Source organism: Podarcis tiliguerta, assembly GCF_965153285.1.
Source record: "Podarcis tiliguerta genome assembly, chromosome: 2".
In the NCBI taxonomy this organism is placed as follows: Eukaryota; Metazoa; Chordata; class Lepidosauria; order Squamata; family Lacertidae; genus Podarcis; species Podarcis tiliguerta.
In genome coordinates this window covers 11,002,259-11,022,859 of record NC_139535.1, presented here as the reverse complement: position 1 = coordinate 11,022,859, position 20,601 = coordinate 11,002,259, and the positions used below count along the sequence as shown (strand labels likewise).

General features: G+C 44.6%; 1 protein-coding gene across 1 annotated transcript; it reads right to left on the bottom strand.

Moving 5' to 3' along the window:
• Positions 1-1,083: 1,083 nt before the first annotated feature.
• On the bottom strand, positions 1,084-6,275 carry LOC310672921 (uncharacterized protein; the record flags this gene model as incomplete). Its single annotated transcript, XM_083430605.1, has 3 exons — positions 6,165-6,275; positions 4,437-4,623; positions 1,084-2,168 (listed from the first exon to the last, which is right to left on the bottom strand). Exons 2-3 carry the CDS (start codon positions 4,534-4,536, stop codon positions 1,084-1,086), a joined length of 1,185 nt encoding a protein of 394 aa, XP_083286731.1. The 5' UTR covers positions 4,537-4,623; positions 6,165-6,275.
• Positions 6,276-20,601: the final 14,326 nt, after the last annotated feature.

The following is a 20,601-nucleotide window of genomic DNA, read 5'->3' as shown; positions in this document are numbered from 1 at the left end:
TCTTGTGATCTTTGCTCCAGAGCGACATTGCGCTTTTTCAATTCCAACAGCTTCTTCTCCATGTTGTAGCTATTTCCTTATTCCACCAGCTTTCCAGCACAAGAAGATGAGAGGGAACAAGCTGTCAGAGGCTCAATGCTGGCCAGCTGGCATAGATAAGACTCCGGGCTCCCAGCCAGATTCCAAACTATTTGATTTATTAGACGAAGTTCAAACGTACATCTCCAGCGTTACGATTAGCGTCCTTCCCTTGTGCGCAGTTGTTCCCTCTAATCTTACTTCCTCTTTCTTCTTACCCAGCATCCCAATCTGCGAAAGCTCCTCCTTTTGTTTACTCTGTGTACAGCTTGACTTGTGCCAGGCTCGTCCTCCTCCCCCTCTACGTCAGACTGACTATCTGATGACAGGCTGCTTATAATCTCTTTCGGCTCTCTATAACTACTGGTTTCTGTCCTTTCATCTTTTCCCGTTTGCCTCTCCCTGACAATCCTGGGGGATTTTAACATTCACGCCGACACAACCTTACAAGGGGCCGATTGGGACTTTGTGGAAAGCATGGATTCCATGGGGCTGCCCCTGAATAAGTTTGGCCGAACTCAGTGTCGCGGACATTCCTTAGACATGGTGTTCACCTATATGGATGTTGGTGATCTGACACTAAGTAAAAGTGAATCTAAAGAAGTCTTATGGTCAGATCACTTCCTGGTGCAACTGGACTTCTCCACAACCCTTCCCCTCTGCAGGGATATGGGACCGATTTGGATGGTCCCCCCCTGCCACTTAATGGATCCAAAGGGTTTCCAGAGAGTGGTAGTGGATGTTTTATCCATGCCCATCCTGGCTCATAAAAGCTAGTCGGGAAGGGTTGAGCGATGGGCTCCGTGGGGTGGTGAATGCTTCTCTCTGTGAGGGAGCCTTCCCAGACACACTGAAAGAGGCAGTTACAGTGGTACTTCTGGTTAAGAACTTATTTCGTTCTGGAGGTCTGTTCTTAACGTGAAACTTTTCTTAACCTGAAGCACCACTTTAGGTAATCGGGCCTCCTGCTGCCGCTCTACGATTTCTGTTCTCATCACATTCAATTCATTTAAATGGTTTCTCCCCTGTGTGGGTTCGTTGGTGTATTCTAAGGTGTCCATTTCGACTGAAGCTCTTTCCACATTCAATACATTTAAAGGGTTTCTCCCCCGTGTGAGTTCGTTGATGTTGTCTAAGATTTCCACTTTGACTGAAGCTCTTTCCACATTCTATACATTTAAATGGTGTCTCCCCCGTGTGAGTTCGTTGGTGTCTTCTAAGGTGTCCACTTCCACTGAAGCTCTTTCCACATTCAATACATTTAAATGGTTTCTCCCCAGTGTGAGTTCGTTGGTGTATTCTAAGTGTTCCATTTTGACTGAATCTCTTTCCACATTCAGTACATTTAAATGGTTTCTCCCCCGTGTGAGTTAGTTGGTGCATTCGAAGGTGTCCACTTTCATTGAAGCTCTTTCCACATTCAATACATTGAAATGGTTTCTCCCCAGTGTGAGATCGTTGGTGTATTCTAAGTGTTCCATTTTGACTGAATCTCTTTCCACATTCAGTACATTTAAATGGTTTCTCCCCCGTGTGGGTTCGTTGGTGCATTCTAAGGTGTCTACTTTCACTGTAGCACTTTCCACATTCAATACACTTAAATGGTTTGTTCCCCGTGTGAGTTCGTTGGTGACTTCTAAGGTGTCCATATTGACTTAAACTCTTTCCACATTCAATACATTTAAATGGTTTCTCCCCCGTGTGAGTTCGTTGGTGTATTGTAAGTGTTCCATTTCGACTGAAGCTCTTTCCACATTCAATACATTTAAATGGTTTCTCCCCCGTGTGAGTTCGTTGGTGTCTTCTAAGGCTTCCACTATTATTGAAGCTCTTTCCACATTCAATACATTTAAATGGTTTCTCCCCCGTGTGAGTTCGTTGGTGTTTTTTAAGGCTTCCACTTTCATTGAAGCTCTTTCCACATTCAATACATTTAAATGGTTTCTCCCCCGTGTGAGTTCGTTGGTGACTTCTAAGTGTTCCACTGTGACTAAAGCACATCCCACATTCCAGGCATTTAAACTGTTTCTGTGGTCTTCCCAATGAATTCACAGATGGCTCCATAGAATTCTGGCCATCATCTTCTTCACCTGTTTGGGAGTGGGGGCGGGGTGGGGAGACTTACAAGAAAGACAAGAAAGGAACTGAACACACGTCAATCCCAATATGCACCTTCTCCTATTTTAACACTGTCTCATTTCTCCATTGTCCTCTCCATTGTTCCAAACTTTTAGGAATGCAGGTGGGATAATGGCAAGAACAACACATGATCACTCCGTTCACACTTAATAAACTGCATTATTTTATAATTTATGGTGGAACTGGCTTCTTAAGACACATCTCTGTATTTCTCTTTTTCCAGGGAGGAAATGATCACAGGCTCAAGTAGCAGTCTCTCCTATGACTAAGAAGCAAAACTTTAGTGTTACTATGTCACATGTAACTGTAAAAATATTGCACTATATTAGAACAGGCATCCTCAAACTTGGCCCTCCAGATGTTCTGGGACTACAATTCCCATCATCCCAGACCACTGGTCCTGTTAGCTAGGGATGATGGTAGTTGTAGTTCCAAAACATCTGGAGGGCCAAGTTTGGGGATGCCTGTATTAGAACATAAGAAGAGCCTGCTCGATTGGGCAAAGGCCCACCTAGTCCAACATCCTGTTCTCACAGTGGTCAACTAAATGCTTGCGAGAAACCAGCAAGCAGGATTTGAGTACAAGAGCCCCCTGCCTTCCTGTGCTTTGAGTCTAATCCTCTTTTTCAAGCTATCCAAGTTGTTGGCCATCACTCCTGTAGGATGGAAGTCCATAGAAGTCCATTTAGAGTATTGCTCATATTTTGGGATATAGAATGAAAGGTGTTTTAGCAGAAAAAATTCATCACAATCAGGCCTGCTTTCTCCCAGGACGTCAGATGAAGGAGAATATAAGGAATCTAATTGATATTATTGTATATTTGGAAGTAAGAAATGAGAAAAAAGTGGCCTTAATGTTTATAGATGCTGAAAAGGCTTTTGATAATGTTTCATGGACTTTTATGAAAAAGATAAAAGAAAAAATGAGTTTTGGGGAAGCATTTGGGAGAGGAATTGATGCAATTTATTCTTACCAACAGGCTATGCTGATTGTTAATAAGGTTATAATAGAAAAGTGTAAAATAAGGAAGGGGACAAGACAAGGATATCCCCTATCACCATTATTATTTATTTTTGTACCAGAGGTTCTTGCGAGAGAGGAAGAGTGGAGAAATTAATTAGAGGAATAACAGTAGAAAATAAAGCATATAAATTAAAAGCTTTGGCAGTTGACCTTGTAATAACAGTGAAAGATCCCAAAAATACTCCACCAAAGGTAGTAAAAAAGATACAGGACTTCAGGCAGGCTGGAGGCTTTAAACTAAACAAGAATAAGACTAAGTTTTTGGTAAAAAAACACATGATGGAGCAAGAAAAATAGGAATTACAACAGAAAACAGAATTAGTTATACATAAAAAAGTCAAATACTGAGAGATATGTTTGACAGCTAAGAATATTAATATTTTTAAAGACAATAAGGAGAATGTGTGGAAAGAAATAAAAAGAGATTTAGCGATATGGGGAAGAATGAATTTATCATTTTGGGGAAGAATATCAGTAATAAAAATGAACGTATTGCCAAAAATATTAAAGCTGTTACTGGTTGCAGTGTTCTGAGGTGACATTTGCTGCTTTATTTTTTCCTATTTTTTGCGTTTTTGTTTGTGAGGCTTTTTCAATTTTGACTGAGACTTGTTTGTTTGTTTTATGATTGATTGATTTATTGATTGATTAACTGTGGAAAGGGATAAAAGCCCCCCATTCAAACAATGACTATCATCAGTGCAGGTAAGATTTTTTAAAAAATTTTTTATCATCTGCAATGCTGTCTTATTTATTTTATTGTACAGAGCATTGATTATTGCTTTCTTTTTATGGATCAATGGTCTTGTTAGATAGTAAAATTCATGTTACATTGCTGTTTTAGGGGTTGTTTTTAAAAGTCTGGAATGGATTGATCCATTTTGCATTACTTTCTATGGGAAAGCACGCCTTGGTTTTGGAACGCTTTGGTTTTGGAAGACTTCCGGAAACCGATTATGTTTAAGAACCAAGGTACCACTGTAACTCCTAAGATTTAAAATCCTGGAGGAAGAAAATCTGCCCCCACTACTTTATGATAGGGATTCAAGAAACAAAGAGCTGATTCGGAGAAGGCCTCACCCCTTCCTTCTTAGGTTCAGGAACTTCCTTCCATTTGTCTCCTCTCCATCTTTTCCTCTTTCTCCCTCCACCATCCATCTATCCCTGTCCCCATCTCCTCTCCCCTGGAACTCACCAGATTTCTCCAAGGGTCCTGGGAGGGAATGCTCAGAGGTTGTGGGGAGGGATGCGGGAGAGAGCCTGACCAGGTCAACCGTCCATCTTCCTCCTTCCATCCTGGCCAGGGTTGCAGGTTCAGTCTCAGCTAGGCTTGCAGGTTCAGCTTCCTGAGGGGCGCAGAATCCAGAGCAAGTTGCAGCTTCCTGGGAGGGAGGGAAGAAGAAGCCAAGGGAGTCTGAGAGCCCCTGCAGGGATTCTCCTGCCCAAGACATTCTGCTGCCCCTGGAGAAGCCCCAATTGGGCACCCCCTTCCCAAGAGCCCCCACCCATTTTCAAACACCTTTGGCAATTCCTTTCACCTGCCTGTCCCACCTCCCTTCCCACGGCTGGCATGGTATGCACATTAGTGGCCTGAGAGTAGATCCCATGGAAGTTAAGAGTTAATCTGCAAAGGACTGCTCTGAATACATGGGTGGCCCTTGCATGGAGAAGAAGGAAGCCCCTTGCTTGCATCTGGACCCCCTGGGAGAGGCGGGGGATCCGCCCACTGCTCCCTCTGCCCTCACTGCCGCCTCCTCCTCTGTCCTCCTGCCCTGCAAACACCCTTTGCTCTTCTTACTCAGGGGAGAGAGGCAGGAAGAGCCTTCAATCCCATCAGTTTCCTCCTCTGCAGCCCATTGAGAGGGGAAGGAGCGGCAGCGCCTGGTTCACTTCATGGCTTACTGGGATTGTGAATGAACAAGTCCTCTGCCTACCATGGGGTGGGAGTGGGGGGGTTAAAAGTGGTGAGGAGACCCCCCCTCCAGTCCTTTTGGGAAACAGGAGTTTTGGTCAGGAGTAAACAACTTAGATGAGAAGTTCACAAGAGAAGCACTTTGGAGAACTGCTTGCTCATACTATGTGTTTGGACCTAGAGGACAACATACACGTTTACACCACAGGATTCCTTAAAGAGGGCATTTCTTTAAATTCAAAGGCCATTTCTACAAAATGGAAGTATTCTGATAGCAGCCCTGTTCAGGGAAGTTTTCGATGTTTTAAAATTTTTGGTGTTTTTGATGGAAAATCGCCCAGAGTGGCTGAGGCAACGGAATCAGATGGGCAGGGTGCAAGTAATGAATTATTTATTTTTATTTTACTCTTATTCTTATTAATTTTATTCCCTCCTAAGCCCATCCTGTTATGCATGCTGGTCAGAGCCTGTGTCCCAACCCCTCCCCCCTTGAGCGCAGGAGGGCTTCCTATTTTTACAGCTATTCTTCACATTCCTATACTGCCCTTCCTCCAAAGATCACAGGGCAGCTTACAAGAGAAAAACACAGAGATGCATAGCAGAGCAGGAAATAAAAACGAAAACCCTCCAGCCCCCCCATGCAGGTGTGCAGTCCATAGATTGTTTAATGAGTCAAACCCCTGGGAGAAGAGCAATGCTTTCGCCTGTTGCCTAAAGATAAGTTCCTCCTCCGAGGGGTCTTCTGCTGGGGTATAGATATTAAATTTAAATTAATACTATTAAGGCGATCGTGGCCAGCAATGCCCACCCCTCTCCCCTTGCCCGCCTCCTTCACTGCAACTCCCTTTGCACCAGATCCCTGCAGGAGGAAGCTTCTCCCCCCCCCTCAAGGCCCCCTTTAAGAAAACAGCTCCCTTTCCCCCCTTCTCTTCTCCCCATCCAGCGGCTTCTCATCCTGGACCGCCTCGCAAAGCCCCTTTCCTCTTTCCCCGCCATTGGCTTTGCACTCACCCGAAATCCCAGGCAGCGGGGGCGGGAATGGGAGCCCCTGCGTGGGAGGCAGGGAGTGAGGGCGCTTAATTAGGAGGCTTGATTAGGAAGAAGCCCCCTCCTCCCCACAATGCAGCCTCGCTTCCCTCCCTCCTTTGCAAGCCGGGATATTATCTTGGCTGGTGAAGCCGGAAGTGGAGGCAACTCAGAGGAGGAAGGAGAAGTTTCTCCGCACGCTCAGCCGCTTGTCTGTTATTTGATAATTGGGGGAAGGAAAACCTTGCAGCACCCAACCAATGGGGAGACGAACGTGTCCATGGGGAATATAAACTCATGCTTTGCTCCAGCTGGACTGCCTGCTTTGGACCCCCGCTTTTGCAAGAATGTCTTGTCCTCAATAAACTCTTTACTGCTTCACCAATTTTGTTCAGATGGTATTTTAAGGAACGGCACTGTGGAGAGATACTTAGGGTGGATTGTGTTTTGGCTTGTATTATTTTATTTATATTTATTTATTGAATAAAATTTATTTTAAAAAACCTGCAGAGGGGTTTCCAAAACAAACAAAAAGAACACCACAGCAGTAAAATCAAGACAAATTTACAACCCTACTTTAAAACATACAAAAGCTAAAATATTAAAACAGATTAAAATTACTTCCACTTCCTAAGTATCTGGGTAAGATAAAGGTAAAGGGACCCCTGACCATTAGGTCCAGTCGTGGCCGACTTTGGGGTTGCAACGCTCATCTCGCTTTATTTTCCGAGGAAGCCGGCGTACAGCTTCCGGGTCATGTGGCCAGCAGGACTAAGCCGCTTCTGGCGAACCAGAGCAGCGGATGGAACCGCCGTTTACCTTCCCGCCGGAGCAGTACCTATTTATCTACTTGCACTTTGACGTGCTTTTGAACTGCTAGGTTGGCAGGAGCAGGGACCGGCAAGCCCTAGGCTCTGTGGTTTAACCCACAGCGCCACCCGCGTCCCTGGGTATGCTTGCCTAAACAAGAATGCTTTTAGCAGGTGCTTGAAAAGAGCATGTGCTTTATTGCAATAGGCGGGGAGTTCTAAAGTGCAGGTGCTGCCACAGTAAACAATGCAGTGCAGATATTATGTGGAACCTGTAGTAGTGCTTGAAACTACTGAAGGGGAGGTTTTATTTATTTCACCATGCTCTGTATTATCAGAAAAGGAACATTTATTTAAAAAGCAGGACTGCACAGCAGCAATCTACTCGCCTGTGAGGCTCATCATGATCCGTGGGAGTTATTCCCAAGCCGACGGTGCATAAATTGGACTGCAATCCTATGCACCCCTTGCATCCAACTTGTACCTAAAAATCTGCACCAACCTGCACCAGAAAACTGTAGAGTTGGAAGGGACCCCTGAGGGTCATCTAGCCATACCCCTGGGGCAACGCAGGAATCTCAATGAGACTATCCCTGACCGATGGCCAGCCGTCTTCTGTTTTTCCCTCAGCCAGGACACACAACAACTGAGACTGGAGGTGGGGGGAAAGATAAATTTTGACCAGGGAAAGGCAATGGGGCAGATTTGTCAGGCACGTGCAGGCGCAGTTTGAAGACTTTACACAAAGAGGAACCCCCCACAGAGAGGAACCCCCACATGCAGGTTTCCCTGCATGTAATGTAACAGGCAGGGAGCCAGCTCAGATAGACAGAAAAACTTTTGGGGGGCGGGGAGGACAAAAGAGTACCAAAGTCTTGGTATTTTATTTTACAGTGGTACCTCGGGTTACATATGCTACAGGTTAAATATGCTTCAGGTTACAGACTCCGCTAACCCAGAAATAGTACCTCGGGTTAAGAACTTTGCTTCAGGATGAGAACAGAAATCGTGCTCCGGCGGCGTGGCAGCAGCAGGAGGCCCCATTTGCTAAAGTGGTGCTTCAGGTTAAGAACAGTTTCAGGTTAAGAACGGACCTCCGGAACGAATTAAGTACTTAACCCGAGGTACCACTGTATCCTCTTTGGGATGGTGGCGCTAGGGCTCTGGGACCACCCTCCCCAAAATATTTACTTGCCTTCAATGTATTGTTATTGAAGGAAGTGAGTACGTGTCTGATAAGTATCTTAGGCAAGTTAAGCAAGTTAGGTAAGATGGCTCAGGCAATGCTTATTTTCTGATAGTATCTTAGGCAAGTCAAACTTGTTAGACAAGACACGTAATGCTTATAGGAGTAATTCACTAGAGCGCAAGCGCAGGAATGCAAGGTTGCTTTCTTACCCCTATGCCCAAAGAAGGTGAAGTGTGCAGGTGGCTGTAAATGATTGGTGTAGAGTTGGAGCAGGGGGGGAGGCTTCGAAGTGTTAAAAGCTGAATGCAAGCGTTGTTTTGCTGCGCCAGTCTTGGGAAGCTATTCCACTGGCGTCCTCTGCGCAGATGCAAATAAATCCTTTCTCTCTGAAGAAACTGGTCCCTGGTGTCTTTGTCTCCTCCTGGGTGGGGTGTGCGGGCTAATGGGCTCAGGCCCTGGATCCCCTTGGTAAATAAGGCTTCATTTCCACTGTTATTTTATAGTACACATCATTTTTAAATTAAGCACTTTCTCTAAAATTAAAACGGCAGAAGTAATCAGTAGCATAGATATCAAAGGAAAGGCAAGAGAATGGTCCCTAATAGATACAAGGGAGACACAAGCACACAGAAGTAAATAACCCAAGAGTGGCGTCATTGAGTTGTTAAGTGTTATGTTGTTAAGGGAAGCTAAATCCCCACTGCAGCCTTGACAGAGTAAATGAGGCACATTCATTTTATGTTACACGGATGAGATCATTTTAATGTGGTAGTCCCATCCTGAGAATTTCTGCGAAGGTTGGTGAAAAATTTCATTCCCAAAATTACTGCAACATTTTCTTCAGAAGACATTTCCCCTGTATCACTGAAAGTGCACACAAGCACATGCGCGCACACATACATACATACATACATATATATATATATACATCCCCATTTTTTGTGCACAATTTGAATTACTTGAAGGCCATTCTGAGAATCTGTATAAATACTTGGTCATTAAAAATAACATAAAACAAATGCCAACACACCATGAAAACGGTGCACAAAAGCATGGTTTTATAAACTTTGTCACCAGCCTTGGGGAGAGGGGTGGGAATGTACAGTTTGCTGTGCTTAGCCTTGTAATGGGAGACTGAAAGGGCTTTAATTTTTTTTTTTTTTAAGTCTTATGTCTAGGAATATTTTTCTGCAAAAGCAACAGACTGGTTGTCGAAAGTGTGAACTTCGTTAATTGACCCTATTTAAAGGAATTGGTCAGTTAGCCACAGAATTGCTTTTCTTTTCTTCTTCTTTTAATTACACAACTGCTTTGGGGGGTGGAAGTGTGGTCAAGCACACAGCTTCCTGGAACTATTAATCAGCCATCACCAGGCTCCTTTGAGTGTCTGTCAGCAAAAGCAATAAATGCAAGAATATTAGCAAAGCTTTAAAACCCTACAGGTGAGAAGGCAGGTCTGAGAAAATCACGGAGGGTCACTTGTGTAGATCGGCATGAAGCAAGCCATGTGGGCTAAATATTAACTGTGCATATTGCATTGATCAGATGCATCAATCAAAATAACCTCCCACCCCCTCCTCCCCGCCCCCTTGCAGGAATCAAGATAATTCAAGGTTACGGCTTCTGTTTTTCCCTGGTTCTGCTCTGCTTCGCAGCAATCATGCATATTCAATATTGAGAAGCTTATGGCACCCCCCACCACTCCCAAGCGTACCCCGAGCCTCGGGGGAAGGGGGGAGAGCTGCGCTCGTCCTCTTCCCTGCCTGCGGGCGGTGCGGCAAATGTCACCCCCGTCAGGATGGCACCCGGGGCAGACCGAACCCACTGCACTCAACTCGGTACGCCTCTGACCCCTGGATGCGCACTCCATTGTCTCCCAAACAAGGGTAGTTTGTATACACGCTCACACACCCCTCTGTATCCAGGCAAGAAAGAGGCGTTCAAGGCCAGGCAAGAGCACTCAAGGAGAGCACAAAGCGTGGCCTGAGGAGAGTTCAGGGGGCCAGACAGAGAGACCTGGAGGGCCATATATGTTTTCCTATCCCTGCTCTACATCACCCAGGGTGAATAGCGCCTTTGGGGAGAAGTCCATTTGGCTCCATCTCTCCCAAATCCCTTTTTGTGACTTTGGGCAAGTTGTGTGGCTTGGCAGGGTTACAAAGCCTAACAGTGTAGCAAGATTTCAATATATCCTAGTAGGTGCCCATTCTCTCCTCTCTCTCTCCCCATACTCCCTTGCCTTCCCATGCCTTTTTTTAAAAAAATGTGGTATTTGGTACAACTCTGCTTTTCTTTGAAAGCAAACCTGGGGGGTGGGGGTGGGGTGGAACCATACCACTTTCCTGGAAATGGTGCGAAACAGGCAGCTGAAAATCAGATGAATTGTACTTCTCAGGTGTAAATATTTATCAGTCAATACATGAGAATAAAACATTTTGGGAACACGGAACTTCCACGGATTATGAAATCCTGGACAGTGTGGTGGTGGAGTTGACCCTTTCAAGCAAGGCTAGATGGATGGGGATAAAACCCCAGAGATCTGACCTCAGCCTTGGCAATTGTTGAAATATCTGCCTGACCTTGATTAAAGGGATTTGTTGCTGTTGGCAGAAGCCTCGGCTTCATTTGGAACAAGCCTAAAAAGTGGATTGGGGGTGGGGTGAGAGTTGGAGAAGGATCATACGGCTGGTGATGCATTTGTGCTTTCAGTGGGGTTGGCTTCCACATTTATGCACACTTGGGGCAGAAGCCAGATAATCTTGATCAGAATGGGTCTGGGAGTAATTAGCGGCTGGTTTTGACTCATATCAGCTCCCAGTGGCTTTCTGAGGTCCTAGACAAGGGGACTCTCTGCCCATCACCGTTACCAGCTACTGGGGAGCTCGTGGTGGTGTAGTGGTTAGAGTGGTGTCTCTCAAACTTGGGTCTCTGGCTGTTAAAAGGTAAAGGGGCCCCTGACCATTAGGTCCAGTCGTGACCGACTCTGGGGTTGTGGCGCTCATCTTGCTTTATTGGCCGGGGGAGCCGGCGTACAACTTCCGGGTCATGTGGCCAGCATGACGAAGCCACTTCTAGTGAACCAGAGCAGCGCATGGAAACACCATTTACCTTCCCGCCGGAGTGGTATCTATTTATCTGCTTGCACTTTGATGTGCTTTTGAACTGCTAGGTTGGCAGGAGCAGGGACCGAGCAACGAGAGCTCACTCCATTGCGGGGATTCGAACTGATAGGCAAGTCCTAGGCTCTGTGGTTTAACCCACAGCGCCACCCGTGTCCCATATTGGGCTACAAATCCCACCATCCCTGACCACTGGGACTCTCTGCCTGGAAACCTGGGGAGACATTGCCAGTCAGATTACAGCAGCCCATGCCAACCTTAGAGCAAGTCCGACTTAAGGGAAAAGCTCCAGAGCGAGGCAACACTTTCCCATGGACTCTGTGAGCCCTGTTAATCTCCCCCCCTCCCCACACAGGGCGTCGGCCTGACCAGCACTCCATGCTGCAGATTCGGAAGTACCAAAAGACCATCAACTTGCTCATCCGGAAGATGCCATTTTCCCACATGGTGAGCCTGTCTTCAGGAATAGCTTGGGAGCCTGTGGCTTCCCTGATGGCGCTAGACTCCAACTCCCATCAGCCCCAGCAAGCAAGAGCTAGGGATGATGGGAGTTGGAGGCCACCAGCCTCTGGGTGCAGATTGCCCTAGGCCTATCCTTGACATCCTTCTTGCTTGCCCTTCTGCTTGTGGGAGATGCTTTGTTTATTGTCAGGGAACTGCCATCGGAAGGACAGGAGGTGCAAAGGCTCACTGAGGTTGAGAGAGACGTAGCAGCAGAAGAGGGAACCAGTAGGGGGAGAGCAGGAACTCCAAGGGAAGGTGAGCCGGAGGGATGGCTCAGAGACGCTTCCAGCGAAAACAGCGGGGAGGTCTCAGGACCTCCTATAGGGACACCCATTCCTCGCCGGAAACTGTCACGCCGAGAGTCCAGAAGACGTGTTTCCGTTAAGGAGCTTTTATGTTGGAAACGATTCCGAAAGCAACCACTTTCGGATTCTGCTAGCGACTGACGCAGCCGTGCCAGAGGGGCTCCGTCACAGGGAGAGGTTTGAAAGCCTGATCAAAATCTGAGGGATTTCCCTTTTACGCACAAGCAGCTCATCATCCCATCACATTTATCTAAAACAGGGACAGGAAGCCAAATGTTAGTGGACTCCCAACTCCCAGAACTCTTAGCAAACTTCCCATAATTCTTTGCGGGGAGCCATGAGTATCTAGTGCTTTAAATGTATGGTGTGAATCTGGCCTCTGTGATACTCCAGGGCAGGGGAGAATCATGCACGGTTTCCCACTGTGCTGTGAGCACTTAGAAAGCCACTCCCGACCTAAGGAGGGGGGGGGGGTTGCGGGCTCACACACCCCCGTCTACATTCTTGTGGGGCTGGCACCAGCCCTGCGGGACTCAGGGATTCCCCAGTCTCATTAATATTCATCACCCACAGCGCCAGCCAATCGGCTGGCGGTAGGGGCGGGCTTACTAAAGGGCATTTAAGGTCGGGGCAGCCCTGGCTCGTCCCTTTTCTTTCTTTACAGCAGCTGCGGTTTCCCACCCGCCCACCCTCTAGGTTTGCATTCGGACTTTGCTATGGGCTTCGGCTGGTCGCCACAAGGGGCCTGGTAGGAGTTTTTCAATTTGGCTAATTGGCTGTATTTTAGAAGCCACTTGGTTTTTTCGCCTACCTCATAGCAAAACGTCACAACTCCTCAGTCTTGGCGGTTAGGCATTGGCAGGGGTATTGTTATGCAAATGAAGTTGGGGGGGGAGGAACGCCATCACCTCCCCCAAATCTTGAAGGGTAGTTCGTTAAAGGACTCCGGGGGCGTCGCCTCGTCCGAATCCTACGGAGGCTAGGGCCTAAAGCGCACTCCTGAGCGTTAACCCCTTGGGGAGCGCCTAGGGATGTGCATCTCAGGGGCTCCCCCTGTTGGTGCTTAACCCTTCCCGGTTAGACCGGATAGTCTGTTAGGGCCAATGCCTAAAGCCAATACCGCTCTTACCTGTAATCAATAAAGTTGTGGCCATTTTTCGCCCATTAACCTAAATTCTGCTGTCCGGTGTCTTTATTTACTCGCCACGCAAAAGGATGCTGTGATTACCAAGACCCAGCACGGTTTCTCAAAAACAAGTCATGCCGGATGAATCTCATTTCTTTTTTCGATGGAATTACAAGCTTGGTGGATCAGGGGAATGCTGTGGACGTAGTGTATCTTAATTTCAGTAAAGCTTCTGACAAAGTCCTGGTCAAATGGGCTGGGCGAGGTAACTTGTTAGGTGGATTTGTAGCTGGTTGACTGACCGAAGCCAAAGAGTACTTATTAATTGTTCTTCTTCATCCTGGAAAAAATGACAAGTGGGTTGCCACAGGGTTCTGTCCAGGGCCCATTGTTGCTCAATGTCTTTATAAACAACTTGGATGAAGATGATCAAGGGTCTAGAAACCCAGCCAGATGATCAAGGGTCTAGAAAACCAGTGCAGTTAGGGAAAATGTACAAAACTAGTTCAAATATATGTTGGAAGTGTAAGGAAAAGGAGGGGACATTTTATCATATGTGGTGGGATTGTAAGGTAATTTAAACAATTTTGGGAAATGATATACAATGAATTGAAGAAAATGTTCCATTTAACATTTGTTTTAAAATCTGAAGCATTTTTGTTAGGGATTGTAGGGAAAGATCTGCCAAATAAGCTGAAAAACATCTTCATGTATGTGACAACGGCCGTGAGAGTTTTAATAGCACAAGGATGGAAGACTGAAGAAACCCCAACTAAAGAATCATGGCAAGAAAAATTGATGGACTATGCAGAACTGGCAAAACTGACATACAAGCTACGGGACAAGGATCACTGTGACTTTAAAGATGAATGGGAACCCTTTACAAAGTATTTGAAGATGCAACAAAGTGAACTGGACTCCTTGGCTGGCTTTGAATTCACAAACTTTTTATTGATAATAATCAGCTAAATAATTTTGAGGATCTATACAATTGTGTAACATGCAGAAAAGAGCATTTTTAGCGAAATCAAAGACTGGAACTGAGGGAAGTTGGGGGGTGGGTTCTGTGGGTGGAGGGAGGAAAAATGGGGGGGAATAAGGATGATATGTTTCTGGATAATATGTTTTGTTTTAATTTTGAATAAAAAAGTTATTAAAAAAAATATGGAAACCTAGCCTTGTGAGAATGGTTGAGGAAGCTGGGTATGTTTAACCTGGAAATGAGGAGGCTGAGAGGAGATATGATAGCCATCTTCAAATATCTAAAGAGCTGGCACTCGGAAGATGGAGCAAGCTTGTTTTCTCCTGCTCTGGAGGGTAGGACTCAAACCAATGGCTTCAAGTTAAAAGAAAGGAGATTCCGACTAAACATCAGGAAGAACTTGCTAACAGTAAGAGCTGTTCAACAGTGGAGCAGAATTCCTCGGGAGTTGGTGGCCTCTCCTTCCTTGGAGGTTTTTAAGCAGAGATTGGATGGCCATCTGTCATGGATGCTTTAGCTGAGATTCCTGCATTGCAGGGGGTTGGACTAGATGACCCTTGGGGTCCCTTCAAACTCTACAGTTCAATGACAGTGATAATAAATATATTATTTATACCCCGCCCATCTGTGCTGCTCCCTATGATTCTATGAGTCTTCTTTCTGCTTCCCAGCACTGGGCATACACGTTTTTACACATTTGTGCCAACAAAGGTCCCAATAGTTAAAGCTATGGTTTTCCCAGTAGTGATGTATGGAAGTGAGAGCTGGACCATAAAGAAGGCTGATCGCCGAAGAATGGATGCTTTTGAATTATGGTGCTGGAGGAGACTCTTGAGAGTCCCATGGACTGCAAGATCAAAGCTATCCATTCTTAAGGAAATCAGCCCTGAGTGCTCACTGGAAGGACAGGTCCTGAAGCTGAGGCTCCAATACTTTGGCCACCTCATGAGAAGAGAAGACTCTCTGGAAAAGACCCTGATGTTGGGAAAGATTGAGGGCACAAGGAGAAGGGGACGACAGAGGACGAGATGGTTGGACAAGTGTTCTTGAAGCTACAAACATGAGTCTGACCAAACTGCGGGAGGCAGTGGAAGACAGAAGTGCCTGGCGTGCTCTGGTCCAGGGGGTCACGAAGAGTCAGACACGACTAAACGACTAAACAACAACAAAGAATTCTGACTTTTCTCATAATGAATTGCTTTCTCAGTGGGAACACTTCTTGCCAGTTATTATGATGGACCACTTCAGTTGCATCTTTCCCTCTCCTTTTGCCACCTCTCAGCTTTGGAGAAGTGAAATGTTATCATTTGTCCACATGGTGGTGCTGTTGACTTTATCAGTCATCACAGAGGCTTTGTAAAGAATTATAGCCTGTCCTTGAAAAGCCTCATGATAAAATAAAATAGAAATGTCTTATGATCTTTGGTTGGTTGTTGATGGTTTGAACTTTGGCCTGAATCTTCCTCTCCTTCTCTCGTCCTCTTTTGCTTCTGCGGCCGTGAATATTTCTAGAAAGTTTCACGTATTCCCAACTGTCCCTTTCTTCTCATCTTATTTTAAATGGAATGAATCTGGTTTTTTTCAATTTCTGCCTTCTTTGCAGGATCTGTTGGGAAGAGCAGTGTTGTCTGCTCCACAGAATGTCTTTGTAATTGGTATGTTAAAAAGCAGATCACTTAACCAATTTTTAAAAAAGACATAACTTTTTTTAAAAGAAAATGTTGCTCATTTAACCAATGAGTGTGAGAAAGACTCTCAACAACCCTGTGCGGTAGGCTGAGAGGCGGTGAGTTGGCCAACAGCAAACCTTGTAGTTGAGTGAGGATTCAGCCTAATTTCACCACCATCCTCTCCATGAGAGCTCTACCTCTCTTTTAAATCAGAACCAGTGAAGGCGGTGAAGGTCCTGTATGAGTGTCTGGAGGCGGTTGGAGGATGGATGGTGGCTAACAAATTGAGGTTGAATCCTGACAAGACAGAAGTACTGTTTTTGGGGGACAGGAGGCGGGCAGGTGTGGAGGATTCCCTGGTCCTGAATGGGGTAACTGTGCCCCTGAAGGACCAGGTGCACAGCCTGGGAGTCATTTTGGACTCACAGCTGTCCATGGAGGCACAGGTCAAATCTGTATCCAGGGCAGCTGTTTACCAGCTCCATCTGGTACGTAGGCTGAGACCCTATCTGCCCGCAGACTGTCTCGCCAAAGTGGTGCATGCTCTGGTTATCTCCTGCTTGGACTACTGCAATGCGCTCTACGTGGGGCTACCTTTGAAGGTGACCCGGAAACTACAACTAATCCAGAATGCGGCAGCTAGACTGGTGACTGGGAGCGGCCGCCGAGACCATATAACACCGGTCTTGAAAGACCTACATTGGCTCCCAGTACGTTTCCGAGCACAATTCAAAGTGTTGGTGCTGACCTTTAAAGCCCTAAACGGCCTCGGTCCTGTATACCTGAAGGAGCGTCTCCACCCCCATCGTTCTGCCCGGACACTGAGGTCCAGCTCCAAGGGCCTTCTGGCGGTTCCCTCACTGTGAGAGGCCAAGTTACAGGGAACCAGGCAGAGGGCCTTCTCGGTAGTGGCGCCTGCCCTGGGGAACGCCCTCCCACCAGATGTCAAAGCGATAAACAACTACCTGACATTCAGAAGACATCTGAAGGCAGCCCTGTTCAGGGAAGTTTTTAATATGTGACATTTTAGTGTACTTTTCATCTTTGTTGGAAGCCGCCCAGAGTGGCTGGGGAAACCCAGCCAGATGGGCGGGGTACAAATAATAAATTATTATTATTATTATTATTATTATTATTGTTATTATTGTTATTATTATTGTTGTTGTTGTTGTTATTATTATTATTATTATTCCAGTTCTCCTTTCCCCACAAGTCTCCTTTTCCTTTGCTGCTCTGATAAGTGTGTTGTGGGTGTCCATGTAACTGTTCCACTTTCCTCTGTCAGGAAAATCCTGTCAGAAACCTGCAGAGCAAATACACACAGGTCCTTTTCCAAATCAAACGGTGAATGCCAGGGCAGCAGAGCCACGATGGAGAGACGAGGAATGAGTGAACCTCTTTTTTCTTTTTAAACAATGCAAGATGTTGTCTGAAAAAGTTTTAATAAAGCGTGTTGCAACATTTGTACACCTTTTCCGTCCTTCCTGGGTGTGTAGGGGGGTGAGGAGGGTGTAAGAAAAGGAGGAGAGCCTTACTGGACCAGCCAAAGTCTGGGGAACCTGAGGGCCACATTGCCTTATAAGCAAACTTTCTTTCTTTTTTTTAAATATAATTTTTATTCAGTTTACAAATAAGACAAATTAATACAATTCAAACAATTTATAAAACCATTCTCTCATTTTTGACTTCCCTCAACTTGGCTGGTACTCCTTCCCTTCTCAATTTTCCAGACATTTCTTGGTTCATATCTACTTCTTAAATTAAATCTGCTTTCAATCCATAATTTTAACTTTCATTTTTACAAAGCTTCTCTGAGCGTTACAAACGTTATTTGTTTTTCACTTAAATTATGCATATATGAGAATTTTTCACTTAAATTATGCATATATGAGAATTTTTCCCATTCTTTAATAAATCTCTGATCTTGTCGATTCCTAATTCTTCCTGTCATTCTATCCAGTTCTGCAAAGTCCATCATTTTCATTCTCCATTCTTCCAGTGTTGGTAGTTCTTCTTGTTTCCATTTCTGGGCTAACAATATTCTCGCTGCTGTTACTGCGTACAAAAATAATTTCCTATCTTTCTTGTTTATCTCATTTCTCACAATACCTAGCAGGAATGCTTCTGGCTTCTTAACAAATGTATATTTAAACATTTTCTTCAATTCATTATATATCATTTCCCAATAATTTTTAATTTTCTTACATTCCCACCACATATGATAAAATGTACCTTCTTTATCTTTACATTTCCAACATTTGTTGCATCCCTTATACATCTTAGCTAATTTCACTGGTGTTAGGTACCATTGATACATCATTTTCATCACATTTTCTTTTATAGTTGTACAAGCAGTAAATCTTAAGCCTTCTCTCCACAATTTCTCCCAATCCTCCATATGTATGTTATATCCAAAGTCTTTCGCCCAGTCAATCATAACTGATTTTAACTCTTCATCTTTTGTGTGCCATTCTAACAATATTTTATACATTTTAGCCATAATTTTATAGTCACTATTTATTATTTCTTTCTGGAATTTCGACTCTTTCTCCGCAAAACCATTTAGTTTAAGCTCTTTTCTAAACATTTCATTAATTTGGTAATAGTGCAGCCAGTCATTCACATATCTTTTCACTTCTTCATATGGCTTCAACGTCCATTTACCGTCTATTTTCCTTACTAGTTCTCTGTATGTTACCCATTCCCCACTCATATTCGTCTTTTTCATACCTAATACCTCCAATGGTGACAGCCACCATGGTGTTTTTGCCTCCAACAGATTTTTATATCTTTCCCAGACTTCTATCAATGAGCCTCTTATGGTGTGGTTTCCAAACCCTCTATGTACTCGCTTTTTATCATACCATAGATACGCATGCCACCCAAATCTATTGTCAAATCCTTCCAAATCCAACAAATCAGTATTTTCCAATTTTATCCATTCCTTTAACCAGCAGAGGCAGGATGCTTCATAATATAATTTCAGGTCCAGCAGGACGAAGCCTCCTCTTTCTTTCGCATCAGTCAATATCTTAAACTTTATTCTTGGCTTCTTGCCTTATAAGCAAACTTTCAAGGGCCATATGCCAACAGAGGCAAAAGTGGGAGGAGCGACAAATGCTTACCTTTGGACAGTAGACAAGTTTCTGAACACACCCCTTTCTGATGTCCATCCAAGGGCATTGCCAGAGTTCAAAGTTATAGTCCAGTTGCAACCATTCCTAACAACGTGTGACGATCGTCTGGGGCAACCCAGTCAGGTAGGTGGCATATAAATAATAAAATTATTATTAATAGTAATATGTACACAGTAGGAGTTTTTGCCTGCCACTTTTCCACTCGTTGAAATTCTCTGATATCCTGCTCAGAGTAGACCTGCTGCAATTAACATGCACAGCTAACAGGCTACTCTGTGAAGAGGTAGCATTGAATAACACATTTTTATTATCTTCCTTCATGGATCACTGCCTTGTCGTGGCGAAGGGGCTTGGATAACTCAGAGAAGCTATGAGCTATGCCGTGCAGGGCCACCCAAGATGGACAGGTCATAGTGGAGAGTTTTGACCAAGCGTGATCCACCTGGAGCAGGAACCGGCAAGCCACTCCAGTATCCCTGCCAAGAAAACTCCATGGACAAAGACAACAGGCATATAAAAGTTATGACGCTGGAAGATGAGCACCTCAAGTCGGAAGGCGTCCAACATGCTACTGAGGAAGAGCAGAGGACAAGTACAAGTAGATCCAGAGCTGATGAAGTGGCTGGGCCAAAGCCGAAAGGTCGCTCAGTTGCGGATATGCCTGGAAGCGAAAGGAAAGTCCAATGCTGTAAAGAAAAATATTGCATAGGAACCTGGAATGTAAGAACCATGAGCCTGGGCAAGTTGGATGTGGTCAAAAATGAGATGGCAAGAATAAATATTGACATCCTGGGCACCAGTGAACTAAAATGGACGGGAATGGTCAAATTCAGTTCATTATTTTTTTTAAAAATAATATTTATTAGAAGTTTTATAGTTACAGAAAAAAAATATAAGAGAAAGAAAAAACAATAAAGATTAACAAACAAGACATCGAGAATAAAAAGAAAAAACAGAAGCATTTAAAAACACATCCAATTTCCATATCTCTATCTTTCATTTACTTGTTTCCTCGACTTCCTCACACCTCCCTTTTTTGTATTCTAGTTCAAATTAGCTAATTCAGCAAATCCTTTCCCTCTTTCTCAGTTTTTTGTTCTATAATTTATCTTAACACAGTCTAACTTTAAATTTTCCACTTTAGCCCATTAACAATCAGTTTTGCTTAATTCTTTATAACATTTCTGCTAAAACCATATAATTTCATTCCAGTATTCTTCTAACATTCCTTAATTTTGCAGTATTTCTGTAAATATACTTTAATTTTTTTCCAATCTTCTTCCATCGACTCTTCTCCCTGGTCTCGGATTCTGCCAGTCATTTCTGCCATTTCCATGTAGTCCATCAGCTTCATCTGCCGTTCTTCCTGGGTGGGTAGATCTTGTGTCTTCCAATACTTTGCGATGAGTATTCTTGCTGCTGTTGTGGCATACATAAAAAAGGTTCTATCCTTCCTTAGCACCAATTGGCCGACCATGCCCAGGAGAAAGGCCTCTGGTTTCTTCAAGAAGGTATATTTAAATACCTTTTTAATTTCGTTATATATCATTTCCCAGAAGGTCTTAATCCTTGGGCATGTCC